The sequence below is a fragment of the Pogona vitticeps genome, chromosome 4 (genome assembly GCF_051106095.1).
Source record: "Pogona vitticeps strain Pit_001003342236 chromosome 4, PviZW2.1, whole genome shotgun sequence".
Lineage (NCBI taxonomy): Eukaryota > Metazoa > Chordata > Lepidosauria > Squamata > Agamidae > Pogona > Pogona vitticeps.
This window is the reverse complement of record NC_135786.1, coordinates 175,413,478-175,441,285: the sequence shown is the minus strand read 5'-3', so window position 1 is coordinate 175,441,285 and position 27,808 is coordinate 175,413,478. Positions and strand designations below refer to the sequence as shown.

Here is a 27,808-nt window from a genome sequence, read left to right as displayed (position 1 = left end):
TGGGATACTAAGAGGATCTGAATGGCTACAAAGGGAAATATGATTTGGGACCAAATGGGTCCTTGGCCCTATCCAACAGGATTATTTATACATTCTGCTTTATGTCAGACCATATACAAATGCAGCATAAAAGAATAAAAACACATCTTTTTGAATATTTTATTGCTGTAGAAAACACATTTACATTTGATAAATCCAACAACTTTAAATAAACTTTAAAATATTAGAGCACTTCCAATTCAAGTTAAAATAGAGACTATTCTGTGTGAACATGATCAAAAATAGTAATTTTGTTTTATACCACTAACTCCTCATCCTGGCTGAACTGCACTGTTACGAAGTTGGGATGAAATGGCAGCACATTTCACTTTGGTAAACATCAGGGAGTTCAACGTTTCATAAGCCGAGTGGTGAAGATATATCTATTTTCAGTATTCTGTCTGAACTACTTAAAATCTGTTTAATATTACATAGTAGATACAGATGTAGCACAATGTTTTCTTTGGGAAAGCGCACACATTCAGACCCAGCACTAGAAAAGCAACTCCATAGCATTTTGCTGCTATTTTATACCTAATGGAATATAGATATAATTAAAACAAAATTAAGAAGGTATCCAAAATAAATTGAACTCCATTTGCTTGCACTAGCATTCTTTTAAAATGGTCTTATAAAGAACATAAAACACTTTTTAAAAAAAAGACTTGCTATTCCAGCATAATTTGGGGGACCTCATTGTCCTATTACAAAATCCAGGTTCCAGGCAGCGCATGCTGATTTCATAGATCCCAGTGTTTGGCAACGCGTTTGCAATAAGAAAAAGCCAACTATTTTGGGGGAAGGGAACATGATTGAATATGAACAGAATTTAGCTATGGAAACAAAACAGCTTATAACAGAATCTCAATATTCATGGTTTGGCTTACATTTTAATGGCTTCTATACAAGAAACACAATTTATTCTTTGGATAGAGTTATTGCCAATAAAAGTACTAGACACTTGACATTTCTCATGACATTTCTTGATTATCTGATGCATATTTTTTTTTTAAAAAAACAGTAAACCTTACACAATATGTGAAAATATTATGTTGAAGAACTATTTTGCTTGGATTGTGTAACAAAGGTACCTTGTTTTAGAGTCATTTTCTTCCTCTACAAAAAAATGAAATATTCCTATACAGCAGAAACATTACTTCATTTTAATTGATTCCTCAAACTTTTTTTATTCAAGCTTAATGTTTAATTGAATAGTCCAAGAATGCACAAATGTACACTTATTATACCTAGCTGTTTTACTATGATCCACAAGCTTAAAAACATTTTTCTATTTTTTAACTGAATGTGACATAGCCTGAGTCCTGAAAATGAGCAGCATAGGCTTGGTTGCTATGGTAATCACCATGGTATCAGTACTCCAAACACCATCTTATGACTTATCCCTTGAGATCTCAACTCGGGAGACAGCTTAGTCCCTTTCAATTTCATGGGGTGGTATTAAAGATGACTTGTATGATTAAAGAGCTAATGAAAATGGATTATACCAACAAATACTCCCTTTTCTATAAATGTTAACAATGCTACAGATAATTAGTTTCCCCTTCTCAGTCAACATGTAGTCAACAGAGATGTCAAATATAAGTACCAGTACTAACATACCAAGAAAAATGTTTTAAATTAAGTATTTGCAGAAATCAAGGTTTTAGCAAGATTTAACCCACTTGAAAAATATTTTGGCATATTGAGAAAGGCTTGTCCTAGAATTATGCAGTTAAATACCAATAAAATAAAATAAAATCCATTGATGCAATGAAAAAATGCAGCCCTGAAATTTTTTAAGTAGTCAAAACCTGGGAAAATTTCCTCTGGAAGAAATATATCTTTCTAGTCTCTTAAATATAGAAGTGAATTTTTAATTATGCACATTGGTCCGAAATAACACATTACTAAATACTCAGAAATATCAAGTAAACACACAGCACTTTTAAATTCAATAATCCTGTATTTTAAATGCAATTCTAGGGGAATGCAGCATTCACTTTTAATTCTGGTGTGAGATGTCTATAATGGAAAATTTAGAATGTTTTTCCTTTCAAAACAAAAATAAAAAAATATTGTTCTTCAGAAACAATGGTCACGATATACATTTATGTATACAGTGGTGCCTTGCTAGACAATATTAATCTGTTCCACTGAAATCGCTGTTTAGCGAAATCATTGTCTACTGAAAAGCATTTCCCTATTGGAATGCATTGAAACCTATTTAATGCATTCCAATGGGGAAGAATCATCGTTGTCTAGTGAAGATCAGCCATAGGAAAGCCACTTTGTGAACTGCCGATCAGCTGTTTAAATAGCTGTCTTGCGAAGCTTAGGTTCCAAAAACACCCGTTTTGCGAGTGCGGAGGGAGCTGTCAAAATCGTAGTCTAGCGAAAATCAGTTTGCGAAGCAGGGACCAAATATTGTCCAGTGAAATTCCCCCATAGGAATCACTGTTTTGCGAATCGCTATAGTGATCACAAAAAGTCAATGTCTAGTGAAAAAAACTGTCATGTGGGGTAACTGTCTAGCGAGGCACCACTGTATATCAAAGAAATATTTCCTATTACGTCTTTCTAAAGTTCAGCAATATTTATATACTTCACCCCAGGCTGAGAACATCCCTGCTTTCCTGTATATTTTATAGAATAGCCTGATCTACTTTGGCCATGCTGGTAGAATTGTCTTTTACCACAAGGGTCAGAAGTTAGAACACAACAAATATCACTGTTTAAAAATCCAACCACAGTGTGCATCCATGTTAAATAATCTATGTACATTCTGTAATCTGATTTCTTTTCAGCAGGATAAAAATAGTAAGAGACCTAAAAATCCAGACTTCCACCCATACCTCTTCAAAGCCAAGGAATATGTATGCATGCACATAAAACAAAAATATCCTCATTTTTGAAGACCACAGGTAGATAAGTAACTGAATTCAATAAATAAGTCTCTATTTTGAAATTCTACAGAAGGAAAAAACATTCAGTAAAACAATTTAATCTTTTTTCTTTTCTAATATATTTTTCGGTTCCTCCTCTCCATCTGGTATTTCTACAGCTTTTTCATCATTTTCCTCCTCTTGTTCTTCTTCAGTGCCTTCATCAGTCAGATCTCTGCCTGTAGTTTCCTTCTTAGATGCCTCTGTTTCATCTGACCCTCCCTCAGTGTCAGCAGTACAAATTCCATAACACATGATGCTGATGACACCCAGTGGTAAACCAAAGAGAAAGCAACCCAAAAGTGGGGAACTCTTGAAAACAGACTGTGGAGAAACAATTGGCCATTAGTGATATTTCCACAACATCTAAAATATCTTGAGGAAGTTCCTTTCTTATACTATATATTAAGACCTTTTTTGGCCATGGACATAAATGCAATATGAAAGAAATATAAGCCAGATCTGGATTGTATAAATTGCACAACGAACACTGTAAAGTGGCGTTTGAAGAATGTGGCCCCCTTCAAATGAGCCAGAACTCTGCAGCCATAAGCCCCTCATTGAGAATGGTTGATTTAGAGCATACAAAATCATAGTTAACATTTAAATATTCAACTATATATATTTCAAAGATGTTTTAAAAATCTACATTTGTAAACACTGATCAAATTACTTCACTAGAAAGTTGTATATCAAAGCCAGAGAAACTTATCAAGATAATCTCTAAGTATCCCACAAAAGTATTTACGGCACAACTGAGAAATCACAGATAATAGTTGGGCTAAAGGAGTCAGCAAGTTAACAGCAAATCATTAATGCCAGCATTGTCATTTTTAAAATCTCAGGCCAAAGTTCTGCATATAGACATAGTCTCTCTCCCCACAACAAAAAACTGAACATGCACAGGAATAACTATATGCAAATAATCTCAATAGCTGTTTCTTACTATGCAGACATTTGTTTGCTTGCAAGCATGGCTAAACTGGAGACATTGGCATGCACACAAACTCCAGCTCTGAATGCTGGTGTGAGCCTACGAGCATCCTAGACCTTGTGTATTCAGCATTAAAGTCTATGTAAGACTCTAGGCCAAAATCCTGCACAGTTACTTCAGTGGAAGGGAAATAGCATAACTCATAACAGCTGATCACTGCTAAAGAATGAGGCCCAGCATGGCTTCCTCACAGTATGCCAGTCAGGAAACTTGGTGCCCAAGCAGGAATCCAAGTGAGAACTTGTTAGGTAAAGGTAAAAGTTCCCCTTGACAATTTTTGTCCAGTCGTGTTCGACTCTAGGGGGCGGTGCTCATCCCCGTTTCCAAGCCATAGAGCCAGCATTTTGTCCGAAGACAATCTTCCGTGGTCACATGGCCAGTGCAACTTAGACACGGAACGCTGTTACCTTCCCACCAAGGTGGTCCCTATTTATCTACTTGCATTTGTATGCTTTCGAACCGCTAGGTTGGTGGGAGCTGGGACAAAGTGATGGGACCCCACTCCGTCGCGTGGATTCGATCTTACGACTGCTGGTTTTCTGACCCTGCAGCAAAGGCTTCTGCGGTTTAGCCCGCAGCGCCACCACGTCCCTTGAGAACTTGTTAATTGATGGCAATTTGCTGCTGTGAGTTACACTATTTCTGTTTCATCAGTGTAACTATGAAACAGGATTTGAGCCTTCAATTTCACTGGGATCAATAAGAAACCTGCTTTGTTAGTGTTCACAATCACAGATATTCTGAAATCACATTAAGCTGTTAGTATGTATGGCTTACATGTGTTCCCACATACCCGCTTCCAATTTAGTCCTAGACATGAACATAAAAATACCTGCATAGAGCTACTGTTACTCAGAAAGAAAGAAAAATCAACGGTGACTTTTTTTAAAGGCCCATGTGGGAATGGAGATGCACCCACGGACCTCTGGGCAAATGCCACAAGGACAGCCAAAATAAAACAATAAAGAATTATGTGGGTCCTTTAAGCCAGTTATTACTATGTCTGACAAACTGGACAACATCCATGAAAGCACATGGTATAACAATTCGATTAGTTTAAAGGATGCTGCTGGATTCTATTGTTTTGAGAGAATGTTTTCTCCACCCAGCTAAAACATCAGTAGTACTATGGATTGCCAGAACCTTGAGAATCTGCACAATTCCTAACATTACTGGAAATATGGGTCTATAATCAGTCACAGTTTCAGGGCATCAATCTACACCATAGTACTGCTAGACTGAGGACAGAGTTACCAGCTACTCAATACTGCTGATACAGCACCCACTAATTCTGATGTCACATCCTTTATCAGTGGTTTCCAACCTTGGGTTCCCAGACATTCTTGGACTGCAACTCCCAGAAGACCTCACCACTAGCTGTCCTGGCAAGGGCTTCTGCAAGTTGAAGTCCAAGAACACCTGGGCACTCAAGACTGAGAACCACTGTCCTATATATTGAGCATTTTCAAAATGGCTCCAACAACTAGAGTCATGTTCTAAATCAAAAATGATGGGTTGACCTGAATGCTTGGTGAACAACTACACATAAATTTGATGGGCATGGAGACTACCTAGCTGTACATGGGCCTTTACTTACTCCCACAGTAGACTTGGCATCATATATTATTCTCTTGATTCGCTGAAGAATTCCATTTCCACCCTGTGCCTGGAATTTGTAAGGCAAAAACAGTGTCAATACTATGTACTTATATGTCAGCTTTTATTTGCTTCTTTTCATTGTGTAGATTTATGGCTATTTTCCTTTCAAAGTACATTTTAATGAAGAAAAAAATCACCTTCTTAAAATGGAGAGCTGTATGTCATATTTATGTCAGCACAGTTAAGAACCATGTATTCATTTGCTCCCAAAGAACACATTCCTAACCCAACTACAAAATTACTTCCCATAGGAAATTTGTGCTGCCACAAATTTTCATGGTGACTGTCTTTCCTGAGAATTGTGTGACTCAGCATAAAGCAGCTTCCTGTGTTTCTTATGTTACATAGACTCAAGTGCTAAGGATACTGTATTACAACAGTTAAGAAATAGTTGTGATCAGCACTGACCTCTAAAGCTCACCCTGAAAGAGGAACATTAAAAGTTGGCTTTATATTAACTCGTGCCAGAAATCTAACTAGACTAAACTGTGTGTTTTTTTAAAAAATACAATCCTGATGAGATCTGATTTCAGAAGCTAAGCAAGGTTGCGACTGGTTAGCAATGGGACAGAAAAGCACTAAAGAAGAAAGAATATGTTTAAGCAAAAATCCTGAGGCAAAGCAACAGAGAACCATTGCCAATCAGAGATGACCATACCAGGCTAGATGGACCAACACCCTGACTGAGTGTGAAACAGTTTTTTATCCTTACTATCACATACTACATAATAATAAAAATAAAAAATAGTGGTGATTATAATCTAACTCTCATGTATCCAATTAGCTGGCATTTGCCCAAACATCCTTCTTGGCCAAGATTTCTCCTGCTCTTTTCTTCACTTCTTCAAACTGTACGATAATCGCAGTAAACTATTTCTCTTACTCTACCAAAATGCTGAAATAGCAGAATATAGTGTAGTTAACTAATCTGACATACAGTGAACAGTGAAATGGTTAATTATTTTTAGAATTTGCCTTTCAAGTAATTTTAAAACACATTTGGAATACCTTACAAATAGAGATGGGGGTACTCATATTTGAATAAAAATTCAAAGGGTCCAGCCCCATGGGGCCGGATGGTCCACTCACGGATATGCCCCAGATGCGGACAGCACGATTCTACCAATGGCTCCACAGCGCACAATCTGCTTGCCACTCTTCGACCTTGCAGCGAGGCTTGTCCTCCTGTCTCCTGCCAAGAGTAGCGAGCAGATCACGCGCTGCGGAGCCATTCGTAGAATCGCGCCATCTGTGTTCACAGCGGATAGGTGAATAGACCGTCTGGCCCCATGGGGCTAGACCCTCATTAATGGCACCTGTGCGGCGATATTCATATTCGTGTACAAATAAAAATGCCCCCATCTACTTACAAAGTATAATATCAAACGAATTCTTAGATTAGCTTTCAAAAAGACATTAATTCAACAAGCTGTTAAGAGAGTGAATAGCAAAAATCCTTACTTCTGCAGTGCCTTCCAAGATTTCATTGATGAATTGTACCATATCTTCAGTGCTTTCTATAGGTTTATGGGGTAGAAAATACTGTTGATTGGATGTGTTCAACACAACAACACTGGGAATTTTCACATCACTGAAATGGTAAAATGGAACAATTCAAACATCTTTAAACATTCAACCAGCGTTTGGCTCATCTACAAGACATCTAGGAATTATACACATCTTGATACCTCTTCACAGAATGTTGAGGAAGTAACTGTAGGATTTGGATCATATTAATACTAATACTCATCAACATCAGCGAAACTGAAGACTCTTCAATTTACAGTGTATAAAATACAGTCTGATGCAATGGTAAGGAGTATCTTCCATCAACCATGTGGTGACACACACAGAGCACATGCTTAGAATCACTGACATGTTTCTTCTCATGCTACTGTTATTTTTCCAGGTAAAGCCAAGACAAGGAGAATGAGGCTCATCAGGCTATTGCCTATATAAAGTTCCAATCCTTATGCCATGGTGTAACTAATTATCCTCTGTTAAAACCTTATTTCTCTGTTTAGGGAGTTAAAAAGAGAATATGATCGGGCGTTGTCTCCCTGAGTCCCTTCTAAGAGATATCAATCCAAGTTCACTGAGGCATGTACAAACAATTGTGAGATACCAATATATTTGCAGCACTGATGCTATACAGTTTTTATTTTTTACAATACAAATGAATGCCAGGTTGATTTTCTTCACCTATTGTAGACACTCCTTTAATTGATTATCATGGGCTGCCATCTGGTGGGGAAATGATGTACACACTTTAAACATTTTGCTTAAAAACCCAGCTTCATTGTAAAAGGCAAAAGGTGTTTTGTGTGAAAAGACTTATATAAAAAACAAAAGCATTTGGAAAACAAGAACGTACATAAACCCAATGATACCATACAAACCATAAACATGTGTTAGAATGTAACTTGAATCATCATAAAACACATAGCATCCTTTCTTGTGAACTCCATCACAATATGCAGCACTGTGCAAGACCAATCTAAGTTTTGATCATTTTTTATTTCATTTTATTAAAATAATATTACTCTGCCTTTCTCCTTAAAATGAACGAAAGGCAGCTTACATCATTAAAAGAAAAGATTAAAGCTAAAACAACATGTATGCAAATATTAAAAAGGAACAAATACCACTCTGAAAGATGGTAAACACAAGTACAGTATTTGTGTTTAACACACACATAGATACATACCACATTTCTATAACTACTTGCATATCAATTTATGCAGACTGAAGAATAGTTTTGAAACAGGAATTACATATATAAACAGGCATTATATACTATACATAACAGCTTGAAATTCAACAAATTCATGTACTTACTCCATAAGTAAGCTATTAATATAATCATTTCCATCCATATGGCCAAATTGAAAGTTCCTGTTAAAACACAAGAAACTGGAAATTAAATATAATTTAATTATCATGGTAATATGTTGCATGTCAGACTGTCCTTCCAAAATGGAACTAGCACAACCCTCCTTTAACAGAAGAGGAAGCAATTTCGATTCTTCTTCCCATACTAAACTTCCAGAACAGATTTTTCAAGTGACTGAAGGAGCTGAAGAAGGAAGATGAAAATCAACTATCCCCTTGTATTACCAAATGTCTCTAGTGATTCAAATATTTATGTTGAAGTGCTGAAAGCATTGTAGACTATCTAAACATCTTGATATCTGGTTCAGAAGCTGCAAATACATTTAGTGTAAACTATAAATACCATTCTCTCCACTTCAGATTTTCCTTCCAAAACCAACACCTCACAGCCCTGTTCAATAGTCCTGGTCTTCACTGACATAAGGAGGATGAATTCATAACCTGATCTAAAATATAAAGATTCTGCTTTATTGTTAATATTTTTAATCATCTTGATAAATCTCTTTTTCCTCTATGACCCTATTCTGGTACCAGTCCAGCTGACAATGTTGGCTCCTATCCTCTTGTAACATTTGTTCTTTTTTTATACTAAATTCAGAAGATATTTTTTTTACAGTAAAGATTTATTATCCACTAGGCCACAATTATATTATTAATTTGTGGCAATCAAAAGTAGTAGAATTTGTGACATTTATTAACCTCAGTAAGAAATTAAATTTTATTTAAGAATAAAAGCCTGGAAATTCTATTATTACGGCCACATACCTATGAAAGTGGTCTCTATAATTTCTAGCAACATCCTGAACAACAGACTTCAACCTAAAAAAGAAAGAGTTCATGGGATATCCACATGCACGTTTTCTATAAAAGTAACATAACAAAAAGGCTTAGAGTGCACAAAGGTAACAAGAGAGTAGACAAGAAAAAAGCCTGTTACAACCTGCACATACACAGTGAAACAAAATCAAATCTCTCTCTCTCTGGTGTTTGGCATGGACAAATGATTAGAAATAAGCTAACTGATGAATCCTAGCACTAATCAGGCCACACCACAGCACAGAGACGGCATTGGTCGCCCTGTACAATGACCTGTTGAGGGAGGCTGACGGGGCAAAATGTCTCTGTTGGTTCTCTCGTTGACCACGGTATCCTCCTGGGGAGGCTCTCCGAGTTGGGAATTGGTGGCTTGGTGTTAGCCTGGCTCCGTTCCTTCCTGGAGGACCGACCCCAGAGAGTACAGCTTGGGGAGAATGTCTCAGCCCCGTGGAATCTCAATTGTGGGGTCCCACGGGGGTCGATTATCTCCCCAATGCTGTTTAACATCTATATGAGACCGCTGGGTGGGGTCATCAGGGGGTGTGGAGCATTGTGTCATCAGTATGCTGATGACACCCGGCTCTACATCTCCTTTTCACCAACTGCAGGTGATGCCGTCCTGTCCTTCCAGCGCTGCCTGGGAGCTGTACTGCAATGGATGCAGGAACATGGGCTGCGGCTGAACCCGGACAAGATGGAAGTTCTGAGGGTGGACGCCCTTGGGGTTGGTGGCCTGGCTGGCTCTCTCACATTTGAGGGGTGACCCTGGCTGCTAAGAGTGGGGTTTGTAGCCTGGGGGTAGACCTGGACCCAACGCTCACCATGGAAACCCAGGTGGCGTCAGTAGTTCGCACCGCCTTTTTCCACCTTTGGCGGATTGCCCGGCTGCGACTCTACCTTGACATGGGGGCGCTCACTACCTTGGTACATGCGCTCGTAATCTCAAGATTAGACCACTGTAACACGCTCTACATGGGGCTGCCTTTGAGGCTGATGTGGAAACTTCAAGTGGTGCAGATTGCAGCGGCCAGACTCCTTACTGGAGTGAGAAAACACCAACATATTTCTCCTGTTCTGGCCAAGCTGCACTGGCTGCCCATCCGTTTCCGCACTGAATTCAAAGTTCTAATGCTTACCTATAAGGCCATAAACGGTTTAGGACCTCGATACTTGGCGGAGCGCCTGCTCCCACCAAGATCTATTCAGATCACCTGCACAAGTCAGGAGGTGAGGCTGAGGAGCCTGACGCCGAGGGAGGCCCGGAGGGAAAAGACTTGAAGCTCGGCCTTCTCGGTGGTGGCTCCTCGCCTCCTTGGAACAACCTTCCTCTGGAGATTTGCGAGGCCCCTACGCTGGGTACTTTCAAATGCCAGCTGAAAACATGGATGTACATCCAGGCCTTCCCTCCTGTCAACTAGTGATTTCTTTTTCTTTGGTATTTATTATTTATTTATTCCTGCACTATTTGTTATTGTTGTATGCTAATGTTTTTATGTTTTTAAATTGTTTTGATATTCAATAAGCCACCCAGAGTGGTAGAATATACCAGATGGGCGGGATATAAATCGAACAAATAAAATAAAATAAAATAAAATAAAATAAATAAATAAATAATTTAAAAATTAGGAGCATATTTTAGCTGTGACATTTAAAAAAAATTACAAAGCTATTAACAATCTAGGAAGAAGGCAAAATTTAAAAAAATCACATTCATCCAGCAGTAGTATTTCTAAGTGTGTGTATCATGGCTTATCAGGCAAAGCATGAGCCTCTGGTTTGCATATTTGTACATATTTAGCAATAACACATTTATCAACAGTATAACTATTATGCACTATATTCTTTTATTCTGCAGTAGCTATACATGTCCTGTATCAAACGATATAGAAACTAATTATCATGCTCTGACTCTACCTTTTGTGATTTTTCAGTACAGTAGACAAAAGTTCCACTCCTTAGACTTGTAGCCTATAAGTGTGCTTAGGATCAAAATCTTTATATCATTACTGCATAACATATGAAGAAGTTGATTATTTGTTTTCTACCTGTGTCATCTTTTCTAATCAGTATTTGAAGATCTTCAAGGTCAGAAAGAGATAAATCAGAGTGGGATAAATTTCATATAGTGTTAAGTTTCAGTAGAATAAGTTGTAAAGAACTGTGTCATGTTTTATTATGCAAAACTGGCCATCAGCCTACCTTGTATGTTCAACCGAAACGTTTCTATCGTCAATAATTGCAATAACCACAAGTTTCCCTAAAATAAGACAAGATACAGAACCAAATTTAGGTAAGTCTACAGTGAAAATTATTTAAAAAATCTTCCTATTCCCGAAGTAGCAGTACCTTTAATAGTTTAATAAGCATCAATTTAACTCTTCAAATTAAACAGCTGTTAATCAAATCAAATCAAATCCTATTTATTTCTAGCCCTAAACATTTTCAGTGCCAACTTATTTGGCCTTCTAGCAGTGTACGATATTTGTGAATATCTTCTAACTCTATGTTTCAAATGAATCAATTTTCAGTAAAAAATGAGAACTACTACTGTTTCAGGAGAGTATTATTTCAGAATACATGCAGGGGATTATTTAACTGAATTTTGCTTTCCACCAAAGCATAGCACACATGTTAAATATATATATTTCAGCCTAGCATTCTGAATTTCTACCTCAATTTTGCAGTGTGCTGATTAGTTCCTAATACTGAACAATAATGTGAATACTTCACATTATTATATTTATATTGATTGTTTTTTATTACGTGTTTGTGAGCCGCCCAGAGTAGACTATATCTAAATGGGCGGCATATAAGTTCAATAAATAAATAAATAAATAAATAAATAAATAAATAAATAAATAAATAAATAAATAAATAAAGAAAGAAAGAAAGAAAGAAAGAAAGAAAGAAATAAGGGTGTATGGATGGAGAACATATGTTTACATATATCTTTGAAGGATCCTAAACACAGATTAAAAGCAAAACAAAATAAAGATACTCTAATTTTTTGCTGAATTTTGGAAACATATTACCTGTGTCACCAAGTTCATACAGTGTAAATCCATCTACATGAAGATATCCCTGAAACCTTTCTCTGTTTATCCAGGATGATAAATCACCATCTTCATATTCTTTGAAAAAGAAAAACATGTCCCCAGGGGAGGGGAGTTAATCTGCTTTTCCTATCAAATTATGCCACCTAGTACCACCATCACATACAATCTAGAAAAAGAAAGGTTGCATGCCAGGCAAACAACAGGTCAAGCAGGATCAAAGATAACAAATAAAAATTACAATACAGTGGTGCCTCGCATGTTTTTAATTGGTTCCAAAAAAAAACCTTATGCGAAAAAAACTTTATGCGAAACACCATTTCCCATAGGAATGCATTGGAAACCGGTTAATCCGTTCCAATAGGCACGGATTGGCGTCCTTAAGCGAAAAAACCCATAGGAAACATTGTTAAACGATACAATGTTTCCTCCATTGGAATGTATTGAAGCCGACTCAATACATATCAATGGCTTTGCGAAGTCAATTTTTGCAAATTCAAGTGTGTCATAAAAGGGTCAAAAATGGTTTTAAATGCTTGGATTAGCTTCTGCACCCTCTAAAACGGATGCAAAAGTTAATTTGGCTTTGATCTGACTTTTCGTTAATTTATGGTGAATTTTTTCCCCCCAACTTTTGACAGCTGTCAAAATCTGACACCTCCATTGTTTCCTATGGGGGAGAAAAAAATTCACAAAAAATTAACGAAAAGTCAGATCAACGCCAAATTATGTAAGTATGCACACATTTTAGAAGGTGCACTAACGATTCCAAGCATTTAAAACCGTTTTTCAACATGTTAAGACACTTTCGTAATTGAAAAAATGAACATCGTTAAGTGAAGCAGGGGACCTAAAACCAAAAACGTTAAGCGAAGCATGGTCCCAAAATCGCTATGTGAAAATCGCCCATAGGGGAAAACGTTATACGAAGCACAATCTGACGGTGAAAAAATAAACGTTAAGTGAAAAAAAACGTTAAACGAAGCAAACGTTATGTGAGGCACCACTGTAGTTTATTGTACTCTCATTGCAACTATTGTTCACATACCATAATCAATTACAGTTTAAAGGATACATCTCGTTTACAGGAGTCTCTCAAAATCAGAATATACACTAGAAAAGGAGTGCACACAACCAACATTTTCAGAACACTTGTTTATAAGTAACACACTAGTGAACAACCTCATTTGAAACACAATTCACATAGTTATGAGGCTTGTATTCTTTTGTGTGCTGATCAAAGTTCGGCATCACTTTTAAATCTCTAATCCCAAAATGACAGCAAAGCTATATTTTACTAGTTTTGAATAATAAAATAATGTCTAAATGATTTAACCAAGATTAAGACTATAATACTTAACGTTAAAAACAAAACCTGTACACATACATGACACATGTCTCAAATCACTATGCCATTCAACTTACCATCATATACAAAGTAAGTTCCATCTTTAAAGACAAGAACAGCTGGCATCTCAGGCAGTGTTACATTCTAAAAAAGAAAGAGCATGAAAAAAGATTGAACAAATAATTTGAAGTTTTATTTATTTATTTATATTTATTGATTGATTTGATTTGATTTATATCCCGCCCATCTGGTCTGGTCGACCACTCTTATACCCATTTGAGTATAATCCAAATAATTTAACATTTGATTTGGATTTCCTAAATTTTGTAGAATAGGAAAATGATTTAGTTTAGTTATTTCCACTTTACCAACTGACAGTTATGGCACCTACAGTCACTTAGAAATATCAGAGTGTGTATTACAAGCAATGAAGAAAGACAAACGTGACATCACCTGCACCCTGCCACTAGTGATGTGGAGATTCTTCTCAATTTTTTTTCCAAGTGAAAATATCTTTTAGAAAATAGGTAAGGTTTTGGCCCATCAAACGGATTTGATTTTTAAATTCATAGCTTGTCTTACTCTCCAGAATTTTACTGGTTATTTAAAGTGATAATACATCAATGAGGTAAATCATATTTGTGAAGTCGCTAATGAGTTGCTACTTGTATTGCTCTTCATATGCCAACAATTCAATTTAGCAATTGCCACTGCAATTCACACCAATGCATATAAGCAATAGGATTCTGGCCATCTGTTCTGTTGGTGTTGACTATCTGACCGGTTTTTCTTTCCCTTTTTTTACTGTTACCTTCTTTTAATAAGTATTTCCATGCCATCAAGTTGATCCCAATGTATGGCAACCCTTTCCTGGGTTCTCTAGGTAGAGAATACACAGAAGTGATTTATCATTCTCTTCTTCTGGGGGCATCCTGGGACTGTGCAGCTTGCCATGACTCCACTGATTTCCTCCAAGAGGCACAGGGAGGAACTGAACTCCCAATCTCTGGTTCCTCAGCCAGATACCTAAACCATCAAGCTATCCAGCCACTAGGATTCCCACTGTGGTGTAGTAGATAAGAGTGATGGACTAGGACTCTGGAGAACACTGTTTGAATCCCCAACTTGGCCATGGAAACTCACTGGGGGAACAGAACTGGTAAAACCACTCTTAAATATCTTACTTACCTTGAAAGCCCTACTAGGGTTGCTATCAGTCAGTTCCGGCTTTATGGCATGAAACACAGACAATTTTAATAATTATTTTTATTGCTGCTGCTACTACTACTACTGTTCACTGTTTGGGATGTAATATTCAGGAAAATAATCTATAAAATGAAGCAACAGCCAAAATCCTATTGGTCAGCATAGAAGCCATGCTATTGTAGGTCCACTGAATCACTTGAGATTTACTAAGTCAGCTCCTTCATATGTTTCATTTGTTCAAATTGGACAATTGTAACTGCAACTTACTATGTAACTAGAGTGGGCCCATTTGAATCAATACAAAATATGAAGGAATTGACTCATCTCATTGATTCAATGGGCCTACTGTAATGGGATTTGCTATGTTGAGCAGCACAAATTTGGCCTATAAACTATAATATGAATTTAAATGGATACATTTATGCTTATATGACCTTCCATACCAAGGACTGTTCCCAACTTCCTTTACTACCTAGGTTGCAAGAAATCTAGGCACATTTTGTGACAAAGATATAAAAGACATGTACAATGAAGAAAGCCAGCTTGGTTACACTGTATTTTTTTTTTAAACCACTGAAGTAATTTTAATGCATTGATACGTGTTCACATTTTTTTACTGTAGTGTCTGCATGTAACAAAGGAACAGTTTTATATACAGTGGTGCCTTGACTTAATGTCCCGACATATGACCATTTCGAGTTACGACCAGCTCCAGCTGCAAAATTTTGCTTCGACTTGTGGCCGGAGCTTCCAGTTACAAACACAAAAAAGCAAGGGGAAAAGGCGGGAAATTCAAATTGCTAACTGTTGGTGGCGAAGAGGCTGCTTCTTTGTAGCTCTTTCACCCCAGCAGTTAGAGTGTATGTGATTGGAGGAGAATGCCTGGTAAGGTAAGGTGCTGCTTTCTGCTTTTTAAAAACTGCTCTGGGTGTTTTTACAGCGTTCCAATACATTTCTCAATGGGAAACGGTGTTTTGACTTACGACCATTTCAAGTTACGACCATTTTCTGGAACGGATTATGGTCGTAAATCGAAGCACTGTTGTATTATGAAATAGAGCAAATTGGTGAAAGGGCAGAGAGATGCTAGAGAGTGGATATCTAATACTCACCCTAACATGTTAATAGGAATTCTGGTGAGTACTGTATGCATTTTTTAATAGCAAGAAATTAGAACTGTATTCTTTTTATAGTGATATGAAAGCTATACTTTTTCTTTCTTTACATCTTCAAAATTCCTTGTCCCCATTTCTCAGCATTTCAAGCTCGGAGCATAACAAAATTTAACAAAAAGAATGGCAGATCTCAAGGTAGCACAGTGACAGGATGAGCCATTGAATGAATTAAAACAGGCTCAAAGCAACTTTCATTATTATTTATTTATTTTATTTATATCCCGCCTATCTAGTCGGTTAAGACCACGCTAGGCGGCTTACAACATAGAAATACACAATGAAAATAATATATAAAACGGTTTTTACATAATAAAAACATGTCGACAAAATAGGGGCAAACAATGGGGGGAGGAAAAAGAGGGACATCAGGAATTAACTGGGGGGGAAGACCTGGCGAAACATCCATGTTTTTAGCTGATTTTTAAAGATACCCAGCAAGGGAGCCACACGAATCTCAGGAGGAAGGTTATTCCAGAGGCGAGGAGCCACCGCTGAGAAGGCCCGATTTCTTGTCTTTTCCTTCCGGGCCTCCCTCAGCATTAGGCTCCTCAGCCTCACCTCCTGGCTTGCACGAGTGACACGGGTAGATCTTGGTGGGAGTAGGCGTTCTGCCAAGTATCGTGGCCCTAAACCGTTTAGGGCTTTATACGTAAGCATCAGCACTTTGAAGTTGATGCGGAACCGGATGGGTAGCCAATGCAATGCGGCCAGAGTGGGAGAGATGTGTTGGTATTATTTCACTCTACTAAGTAGTCTGGCCGCTGCATTCTGCACCATCTGGAGTTTCCACAACAGCCTCAAAGGCAGCCCCACGTAGAGCGCATTACAGTGGTCTAATCTTGAGATTACGAGCGCATGCACCAAGGTGGTGAGCGCCCCAACATCAAGGTAGGATCAGAGCTGGGCTTGGGGGGGGGGGTCACATGCAAATGAAACAAACTATGCTGTCATAAAGTGAAAATAAAATGAACACTCCTGCCAGATTTGTTGTGAGCATCATCATTACTTTAGTTAGTACTGTCAGGGAAGTTCTGTCGTCATTGTAGTCATGCAACCAATAGCATGTTATATTCAAAATAAATTTCCCACACAACATGCAGTGAATGCCGTATTTTTCTGTTTATAACTCCCCTATAAGATCCCCCCCTCCCCAATTTTCTAACCCCAAAATTAAGAAAATTTTCTGGGCTCAGAACATCAGATATTTTGAGCCTCTGTTGAATCTGAACCTACGGACTCCACCTCCAAGGAGGTGTGTTCCAACTGGTTTGTTGAGGATCAGCTGCATCAGTTCCATAAGGCTCGTGATTGGGGGAAGCTAAGCCTCCTGACTGAAGCCTGTTTACAGAGGCAAGGTATGTGCCGTTTTGTTCTCTCCTGAGCTATCTCAGCTTACTTCTGTGTATAAGATGCCCCTCAATTTTTAACGTACTAATGATTTTAGGAAAAAGTAGCATCTTATAAAAGGGACGTGGTGGCACTGCGAACTAAACCGCAGAAGCCTTTGTGTGCTGCAGGGTCAAAAGACCAGCAGTCGTAAGATCGAATCCACGCGATGGAGTGAGCTCCCGTCGCTTTGTCCCAGCTCCTCACCAACCTAGCAGTTCGAAAGTATGTAAATGCGAGTAGATAAATAGGTACCATCTCGGTGGGAAGGTAAACAGTGTTCCGGGTCTAAGTCGTGCTGGCCATGTGACAATGGAAACTGTCTTCAGACAAATGCTGGCTCTACGGCTTGGAAACGGGGATGAGCACTGCCCCCTAGAGTGGGACATGACTGACTAAAATGTCAAGGGGAACCTTTACCTTTACCTAGCATCTTATAGATAGAAAAATACAGTATTTTATATGCTGTATATCATGTCACATGTGCATATTTAAATTTAAATATGTTTAGAATCAGATTGCTTAAAAGGAGAATTTTAGTCAGGTTAATCAAATTAATTGCATGAAATTAACGTCTCAGCACTTTAAAAAAAATCAACTGACATTTCTAACCAAAGTTACCAAGACATCTAGTTTTTAAATCATATGAATAAATAGCATGAAATCTTGGAGATTTTTTACATTTTAAGTTCTTGCACCAACAGATGTTTAAGAACCGAAAGTAAACAGATCTATCAATGTTAAATGCAATGCAATGCACCGTTTCATATGTAAATGTAAAACAATATTGAGTGTCTTCATACAAAGAATAACACAAATACCAGTGAGTCTTACCATTTCAGTCTACAATAATACAGCTCTACTACTGTAGTCTGTCTTTGCCAAGTATAGGGACAAGGTACAGAAGATTTACAACATTCACATGAATTGGCAATAAGTAGCATATATTTTCTCCAGGTTCGCCATAGATGCTGAACAAGGACGCAAAGTCTGATTCCCATATTGAAGTGAGGGACTGTACATAGGATCATGCTACTGCAAGTGGTGTAGATTGTATATGATTATAGCCTTCTCTCATAAACTATGAGGCTCCCACCTGCCATTAAATTCTGAAAAACAAAGAACTGTAGAGATATTGTTTACCTTTTCGGAGGCTAGGATGATGGTAGGTAGATCAACAAGTAGAATAGCCATCATAATTTATCAGGAATTGAGTTTTCGTGGGGCAGTGCAGGTTAGTCTAGCTTCAACCTCTCCCTCATCACTCACACAAGCCAGTAAGTAAACAAGGCAGTCCTGTTTCTCCTTCAGTTCTCAAATGGTGACAAGGATGTAATCATACTATACTCCCAGTAGCTCTATATCTATCCTATATCCAAAGACATATAATCCTCATCACATTTTTCAAAGTGTTTGAGAAGAGAGAATGGGCCTAAACAATGCATGAGTAACTGGATTGAGTGCCTAGTTTTGGACTCCCCTAATTTAAGACAGTGCAGCACTGACAGCCAAGGAAGCAAAGTGCCTTCAAATTTTAATGATGGCTTACCAATCTATAATTGCTTCACAAAATTACAGGTGAATAATTTATTTTGTGAGCGATCAGAAATCAAAGAGAAAAACCTCAGTGGTTATTCTAATTTGCATTGATGTAAAGTAATAAATACAGCAGGAAGGACTGAATCAGCATTACTTGAACTAAATTGTTAAATGGATTTACCTCAGGAAATACCTCTTCCAAGGCAGAAAAGAAATATGTATACACAATTAGTTCGGAGGCAACTTCTATGTATTTTTCCTGTGGAAATATAAATGGATATTTAAAAACAGATTTTTAGTTTTCATAAATTGTTCTAGGTAAGAAGGAAAGACACAGTGTTACATATTATCTGCTATATGTTTTTTAAGCACTTAAGATCAATATCAACTGCTCCCTGAATTATTAACTATACCAGGCAACTACAGCACCTTATTCTACGTTTTTCCCATCATTAAAGCTTATAATTACCTCTATATAAAAAATCCAGACCTAGAACATTTTGACAATGAGCAACATTTTTTAAGAAAAGTGTATTTGATATTTCAAACCTTTAATGGAGATTCCCCACCAACGTACAGAAAAAATACATGATGCCTCTTTTGCACATGCTCAAACATCTGCTGGCTAGGGAGAGGTCGAATAATAGGTCTGGACAACAGAAGGGGGAAAACAGCAATCAGTATGTATAAGAAAACAAACAGCCAAGCAACTTTCTAAGCATGCTTCCTGTATTTCTATTAACAGTATTGTCACAAACTAAAAGAATTTTAATTAACCTGTGGTTTGAATCTATTTTTCCTTTAAAGTTGAGCCAAGAAAGGTTTCTACACACCAGCAATGGATCACACTAGCTGGTCTAATTTCATCAGTTGTAAGACTTCCAGCTCACTTAGAGATGTATAAGTAGTAAACCATATATAAACTAATTTGTGCTAATCTGATAGACATGTATTATCTATTATTTGTACTAAAACTAGAGGATGAACTTGAAAGTATAAATTGGTAATAATAAACAATCTCAGTAACGCTTAAGACTAGTAATAAAGTTACACATTGAAAGCACTAGTGTGTTTGCCTTGAAAGAGCATGTTTACTTCAAGGGAAAAAAACTTGCCAGAATTTATTTCAATTTGATATCTATTCCTTAGTAGCAATCATTACATCATCCCAGCTTATCTTATGAATTTAGCAACTATGGTCTATAATTGCATCATTACTGCAGTTAATACAGAAACATTTAAAGACTTAATTAAGAACACTGAATTCCAATTTCATCATGCACTGAGATGCATTTTGCTTTATCATTTGTATGAAGATAGCTGTGAAATTATGATTTCTAGAAAATGAAAGTAACCATCCATTTTTCTAGGATATTTTAAAATGATAACCTACAATTTTAAAAACAATTGCAGATGATCATCACATTAAGCTGCTTTATGTCATTCTTTCACTTTTAAAGGTTCCTCAGACAAAAATAAATAACATTTGCAAAACACATCTATTTAAATGCCAAAAACATTTAAACAAACTCTAATATATATTTGAACTAGTTTTCTAATATATTTTGTTTTAAATATTTCATTTTTGGTAGTGAGATGTTACACATCTTAATAGCAACTTTTTCCAATTAGACTAAACTAAAGAAGGAAAGTCTCAAAGTACTCTAGTACAACCAAAATATTCAGCAACAATTGTTAACATTTGTACCACACATATGTAACAGAAAACCACTTCAAATGGCAATAGTAAAAACTCTATCTCCATTTTAGATCACATAATAAGGGACTGGCTTGGAATAACCAGGACATAAACTAGTATAAACTTAATATTAAGCTGTTCTGGCAGACAAATTCTTACACCTAGTCACAGACAGCTACACAAAGGAAACTATAAGGGGCCAGTGAAAGTGGAGAAGAATCATCTACTATCTGCCTCATGTTCAAAGGTTTTATTGAACAAAAGATAAAACATATTGTTCAAGAGAATTTCACATATAAAGGTCAAGACATCGCTTCACATAACCTCTCCAATTTTTGCAAGTTATGGCAAAAGTATCAGGAGATATAGCAACAAATAGTTACAACACTGAACCATCCTGGTGGCAGTGGATACTACTGTGCAAGGATGCATATACATTGCTCTATTATCTTAAAAAAACAAAACAAAAAAACCCACAAAGAAACCAGTGTCAAAGCTTCATAATACATGCCACAAAGAACTAAACTCACAAATACTTACCCTGCTACTCTGTTTGCAAACTCAATAATATCTTCTTTGGTTCTAGGTCCTCTATAGTTATATGCCAAGTCACCCTTTAATCTAAGTAAAATTACATTTAAAAAATCTTGTATGAGTATCTGAAATGTTCACAACATCTTCAGCACATTCAGCAAACAATGAACAAACAATACATAGGCTCACATTTCATCAACAGAGAAAAGAAGTGTATTTCAAAGACATTACTTCAGGGGGGACGGGGGGGGGGGAGCAGCTATAATCTCTCCTGAAGTAGCTTTTCAATTAAAAGAGCAGAAAAGAAAAGAACACTAGTCACAGAAGTACAAAATTCATGAGGTAGACACAAAGGACACTGTAAGGACTAGCATTTTAGATAAAAGACACAACGTTCAACTTACAGCTTAATTGTTGGATAGCCTCGAACTCCAAATTCAGAGGCAATACCTACAAAAAATGCAACAGCATGTATCATTACTTATACTAATTCAAATATTCCAGAATATTTTCATAGACTTTTTGTGGAAGCAATTTTGGTACACAGCATCAGTCATTTAGAACTTTTGCTCAGCCATAAAAATTACTATAGGAATATGATCTTCCTACAGTTATTGTCTATCGCCCAGCAGGAAGCCTTGCTAATGTACCCCATGCAGCTCTTCATGTCTAGTGCACTTTTCATCAATTTCTGACTAGTGTATATTGTTCAGTAACGTATTAGATTTTCTAAAATTTCAAAGGTTATTATTCTAATATTAAACAGACTTTATACTACACATACTAGAATAGGAAGTGGCATCCATCTTCCCAACTTTTACTGGAGAACCAGTGCTTCCCATCTCTTTACCAACTTCATTCCACACTGGCTCTAGTTTCTTGCAATGGCCACACCACGGTGCATAAAACTGAGAAGAAACCAAAACAGAGTAATTATCAGAGTAAACAGAGCAGGGATATAGAACTTATGGCCCTTAAGGTGCTGTTCACTTCACCTTCAATAGCCATCATTAGCCCCACTAACATGACCATGTAGTTTACCAACACCTAGAGGTTCATAAGTTCGCCACCCATGTTTGAGAAAGCCTATTGCAAATACATTTCAAACATTCATACATGCCCAAGTCTAGAAATTCTGAACATGTAGATTCATTTTTCAGGAAAAGAAATTGCTGTGTATGATGACAAATCAAGGGATGTGAATATGCATTTAATTGTTATCTATCAAGAATCTTTATTTTTTGCCTTCTCCTGATAAATTAAGGAAAGATGGATTAATATGTAATAACTAATGATCAACCAAAGTCTCTTTTTTGAGAAGTTGGCCAAATTGATAATTTGAAGCACTGTCTTATAATGGTTCCACTCCTACTTGGACAGCCAATTCCAGAATGTACTGAGCAACTATTTCGCTACCTCATGATGACTCCATTTTCATGTCTGTAAAGACTCCCCTGTATCCCAATTTCTTTTCAAAGTCTGCCTTTACCTAGTTGGAAAGATATGCTAGAGATGGGATGATGTGTCATAGAGACAATCAGTTCTATCTCTTATTATTTTTGGGTGAGATAGTGGCTATCATGAATCAGTGTTTGGATAGTCAGAAAAGATTGGAGAGGGTCCAATAAACAAAGATTCAGTCTATCAAAGTATTGTTGGCAGGTGGTCTGTTGTCTGTTTAAGTGGCGCACAACCTGCTTTACATGCAACTCAGTGGATGGCAGCAGATGTCTATGCTCACTTTTCAACTTGAGGCAGTTTACTACCAAAATTTACACTAATCATGTTACACTGAAGGATGCAAGTAAAAGTTCTTGGCCAGTATTTATTAAAAAATCTTATTACTTAGAATAGGGAATAAAAGCAAAGTACAGGAACATACAGCAATTTCATATAGCCAAGTTTTTTAAAAGTGCTGTGTCATCCAACAGTAACCTCCAAGGATTGTTGCAACATGTAGCAGGGTAACGTATTTATTCAATATCTGTATTTACATGCAAGACAAAATACATGAAGAAGAAAGTAGCTAAAGTTAAATTTAACAAGATTATCTCAAGACACAGGGCTTATCAATCTGTCAGTGTAATGTAGATTAATATATTAGTTTTCTCTACCATTCAATCCTCCTTTAAGCTTTACATAGCAATGCTAAACCTTTTTACATTATTAAAGTTAACTTTTAATTAGTGTAATTGTGCTGTATTAACTTTTTTCTTTCAAGCAGTAGGACACTTAGTAATGATTTGCAAACTTCTTAAAAGTAAACTAATAAAGAGTAAGATGCTTTTGAATTCAATTATCCTATACTGTCATACTCACATCTACAAGCCAGATGTCATCTTTACGATTCTCTTTAAACCTAAGAAAGAGGCATAATTGGTGAAGTAGCCTTGACAGACATTGTATTAGAGAAACAACTGTACTTGATATGGAGGTATAAAGGCCACAAAAGCTTATTCCAAATAAAACATCTTAAGTCTTTGTTGTGTAGTAAGGGCATACAGCATTTTAATAAAGTAACAACACAGTTTGAAACCACAAAGTTCATTGTCTTTTACTGTTGAAGGATTTAATAAACTGAGCTCTTGAACTGAATGTTAACATTTACATTCTACATTATCATGTAAATAGTGTTGTAATAAAAATTGAAATCACAAAACTATGTGCACATCTTGCTGGCTACTCACTGTCCATTTGGACATGCCCAGATTGTGCAGTTGGTTGGACACTGGGAAATAAAGGAAAAATGTGAAAACAATTTGCATGAGTGCTAGTATTGATTTTTTTTTCTTTGCTAACAATATATATCTAAGCACACTTTTACCTTCAACAATGCTGGAGCAAGGGACTCCAGATCTCCACATAGTTCAAAAACTCTTATGCCCCCCAAAACGTAAGTACAAAACATACACAGTTGATTCACACACAGAGAAGAGTTATAGTGTATCTGTTGGGGCGCTCTTCCATAGCACTGACAATCCTTTCCATACAGTGCTGTGTTTAATGAGCATTAAAGGTCCTTACGCCCCCACCCATAATCTAGAGACTAAATTAGAGATTTTGTGTTTGAAGGGAAGTAGATCATTTTGATGCCTTTGGTGTTGAATTCATGCAGTTCTGGGAAGTAACTGCATGAATGAATATTTATTTACTTAAGTAAATTGGGAAAAAATTGGGGAAAATATATATGTATATATAACCAAAACCATGCTGTCTCTGACCTGTGTAATTCAAGGAACAATTGTAATGTAACACTGTACAAATGCTAAAACCAAACAGAATCCCTGGTCATGTTTATCCCTACATATTTAAGTAATACAAGTAGGAAAATTAAAGAGTAAAAAATATGGATAGGATAAATTAGCAAGTATGCCCACAAAATTTACTGCCCTCTCCAAACTACTAAATTGGGGGGGGGGGGGGATCTTGTGAAAGAGATAGGCCCTTCCCAATGAATACTCCTTGTTTAAGTTCTGTGCAGTTCACTGAAGATGTAGCTTCAGCAAACAGGATCCTTTTGCATCCTGCTTAGCCTCCATGCTGGATGTGGAGGGGTGAATGCACATTCCATGCCGTAACAGTGCTCACTCAGTTCAACTTGGTACCTATGCTTGTCTTGGTACCTATGCTGTTTAAGCATGTGCTTCTACACTAGAATGAAGGAGACTTCATGAAGGGGATCATCATGCCTTGGAGAATGAGGAACTTCTCTGATCTGTTCAAAAATTTTTTTATCTGCTACAGACTTCATCTCTCCAGATGAGAAGAAACATTGGAATTGAAGCGGAATTTAAACTAGAATTCATCAAAGAACCACTTTACACTTAAACACAAAGCACCTGTAAGGCCTGTCACCAATATAGTTGTTAAACTTGTGAGGTGGGAAATACAGAGGGAACTTTCCTACCTCCTCCTCACTTTGCCAAATGTCCTATTTGCAATGCAGTGGTCATATTATCATCTTACCTACATGCAGGAAATGTTGGTGCAGGAAGCACCAACCTGTTGCAAGCTAAAAAACATTAAAAAATTTATCCAAAAAACCCCGTCTCTAGCCAGCATTTACAACGCAAATACTGCATACTTACGAGTCATCTAAGTCTTCTACAAAAGATGCATCTACAGCAAGAATAAATGCAGCAACTATCAAAAAGGATGGCAGAAAAAGAAATATTTATATATATTGGTTTCTATAAAACAGACTATGATACAGAAATGCAAGTTGATCATTCCTGCCAATCATAAAGTATACAGATAGTTAGGTTTTAATTGGATGTAATTTCTGTGATGCTCAGGATGTTGTTATATTCCAATTCCCATGAGCCACAGTCATTACGCCAATGTTACAGGTTATAGGAAACAAACAGTGCCCCTAAGTCATATATGGAGAGCAAATACAGAACAGGAGAAAAGGGAACTGGACCAGATCAAACCCACATGTGCTGGGGTGGCCATGACAAATGATTGTAACTGTCACCTTGCCTATTCTGCTTGTTATGCAAGTGCTATACGTACACTGAAGAAAAGAAAACAAGAAAAGTCAGTGGCCACTTCTACTAGCTTTATATTCTCCATGTCTGAAGTGTGCCAATAACAGTTACTGTATAAGATGACAGATAATATCTTCATTGAACCTGTAAAATCCCACAAATGGATGCTAGCTTTCATCTGATTGGCCTGTGTGTGCAGAAGAAATATAAACATTGCAAAATCCACACCTCAAAACTCTGGCCGTGAATTTTTGAAATTTATGGATTGCATCCAAGGACCCCATGGCATTTTCTTTCTTTCTTTCTTTCTTTCTTTCTTTCTTTCTTTCTTTCTTTCTTTCTTTCTTTCTTTCGAAGAGGGGCTGAAAGCTTAAACCCCATGCAGGAGAAACTTCTGTCTCTTAACAACTGGGAAAATTATAACTGGAAATAGAAGTAGTCACACCACTTCTGACCATTCAATTGTCCTCCCAGTCAGATTGACCAGGAGCAAGAGTACTTTTTACTTGCTCTCACTCTCCCTCCTCCCCAAGGTAGGGAGGATTAGACTCTCTGGACTGGATCTTTCTGTTATACCACCACTGAAGAAGTAGGCAGGTGTGCAAAAGGGGCACACCGCTGCTTTCCTTGTGACTCCCTCATACTACTAGATCAAGATAAAGCTACAATGTGAAGGCAGAAATCCATTTCTCAACTGTGCCAGAAAACCTCATGCAGCCACTCACAAAGAGGAACCTGCTCAGATAGTGGGCGAGGGAAGGGGAAGAAACAAACGTGGGGAGGGACAGCCACTGCCTCTCGTGGCCCACACTGGCCCTGGGGGATAAGAATGCTCGGGACTACACGTCCCATTTGCCCCACCCACCATGTTCACTGGTAATGAACTGTAGAAGCGCTGGTTCAAAGGCGGACAAACCCACCGACTCTTCTCCCATGCTTCAGGCATTGCCAACTCAATCCTTGCCATGGCAGATCCCTCAAAGGGCAGGGCAGCAAGGCGCTGGAGCCAACGGCAGGCTCGCACTTCCTGCCACCGGCCGCCGCCTTTCACCCGCCGGTTTACACACCTCTGTGCCTTCGAGGTCTGGACGGACGGGAGGGAATGGGGGGGGGGTGTTCCCTTTCTATGCACGGCGCTTACCAGGACCCCAACGTGAGGGAAGTGGGGGGGACCTGGGCCCAACCAAGCCTCCAGTAACCTCTGAAGGAAGATCTAGGGCCGTCCCGAGCCCCCTCCCCCCTCCCCCCGAGGCCACTTGCAGCATCCTGAGCCGTCCGCCCCCTGCCATTTCCTTGTCCCTTCCCTCAGCTGCTTCCTTTTACCGGAGAGAGGCGCCTCCACAGGCTTCCTCCCGGCCTTTGCGCATCCCTCGTCCACCACCACCCCCGCCTCTCCCTTCACCCCTTTCCCTCAGAGGCCCCTTTCAACCTTTCCCTCACTCATCCGCCGCCGCCGCCAGCCAGGCGCCAGCCACCCTCTTCCTTTCCCACCCAAATTCTGTCCCAACCCCGCAGGAAAGGGCACTTGCCTTTGGGTCTGACGCCCATGGAGAAAAGAACTCTCTTCCCCCCCCCCCCCACACACACACACTCCACACCATCCCCTTTGTTCTACCTGTTGCCCACAATAAACTCCACCGCTCTTCCCTCGCTGCTCCCATAGTGACAGCAGCCGGTAAATTCCACAGATCACCAGCCGGAAGGGGAAGCGAGCCTTTAACGCACACCCAGGACGACGCCTCTTGCTTGAAGGCGCATGCGCTAGCCAGGGAGGCCGCCGGTCACTTGGCTGTTTGGAAGTGGGAGGGGCGGTTACCGGGGCAACACCTCTGTGCTGGTGAAGGAGGAAGCATGCTTCCTTATCCGGGCACTTAAGGAAGGAGGGAAGAGAAAGGAGGAACTGTTTATAAAGAAAGGCGCGGAGACAGCGCTCCTTCCAGTTCCTTTTACCAGAGAAGGGCACCTCGAAAGGATTCCAACTCTTTCCTCCTCCTTCTTCTACCTGTTGCCCACAGCAAACTCCACTGTTGTTTCCT

The 27,808-nt window shown here is 38.2% G+C and overlaps 1 protein-coding gene across 3 annotated transcripts; it reads right to left on the bottom strand.

The window, feature by feature from the left end:
* Nucleotides 1–145: 145 nt before the first annotated feature.
* TMX3 (thioredoxin related transmembrane protein 3) lies at nt 146–27,530 on the bottom strand. Of its 3 annotated transcripts, none has more exons than XM_020796642.3 (16): nt 27,388–27,530; nt 25,371–25,425; nt 23,602–23,641; nt 22,067–22,190; nt 21,687–21,732; nt 21,289–21,369; nt 19,599–19,698; nt 19,231–19,308; nt 13,821–13,887; nt 12,375–12,473; nt 11,542–11,599; nt 9,292–9,345; nt 8,473–8,529; nt 7,096–7,225; nt 5,573–5,641; nt 146–3,305 (listed from the first exon to the last, which is right to left on the bottom strand). In XM_020796642.3, the coding sequence occupies exons 1-16, from the start codon at nt 27,431–27,433 to the stop codon at nt 3,039–3,041; spliced, it is 1,371 nt and encodes a 456-aa protein (XP_020652301.2). In that variant the 5' UTR covers nt 27,434–27,530; the 3' UTR covers nt 146–3,038. The 3 variants fall into 3 exon arrangements, with proteins under 3 accessions (XP_020652301.2, XP_072854861.2, XP_072854863.2); XM_072998760.2 differs by lacking the exon at nt 27,388–27,530 and adding an exon at nt 26,001–26,506; XM_072998762.2 differs by lacking the exons at nt 146–3,305; nt 5,573–5,641; nt 7,096–7,225; nt 8,473–8,529 and adding an exon at nt 8,726–8,972 and having other exon boundaries at nt 27,388–27,529.
* Nucleotides 27,531–27,808: the final 278 nt, after the last annotated feature.

Coding starts and splice junctions, on each gene's coding strand:
- TMX3 (XM_020796642.3), bottom strand. CDS start 27,433: ATGGGAGCAGCGAGGGAAGAGCGGTGGAGTTTATTGTGGGCAACAG. Junction 21,370..21,686: donor GGCTATCCAACAATTAAGCT/GTAAGTTGAACG, acceptor AATTTTACTTAG/ATTAAAGGGTGACTTGGCAT. Junction 7,226..8,472: donor ATTAATAGCTTACTTATGGA/GTAAGTACATGA, acceptor TTACCATTTCAG/TGATGTGAAAATTCCCAGTG.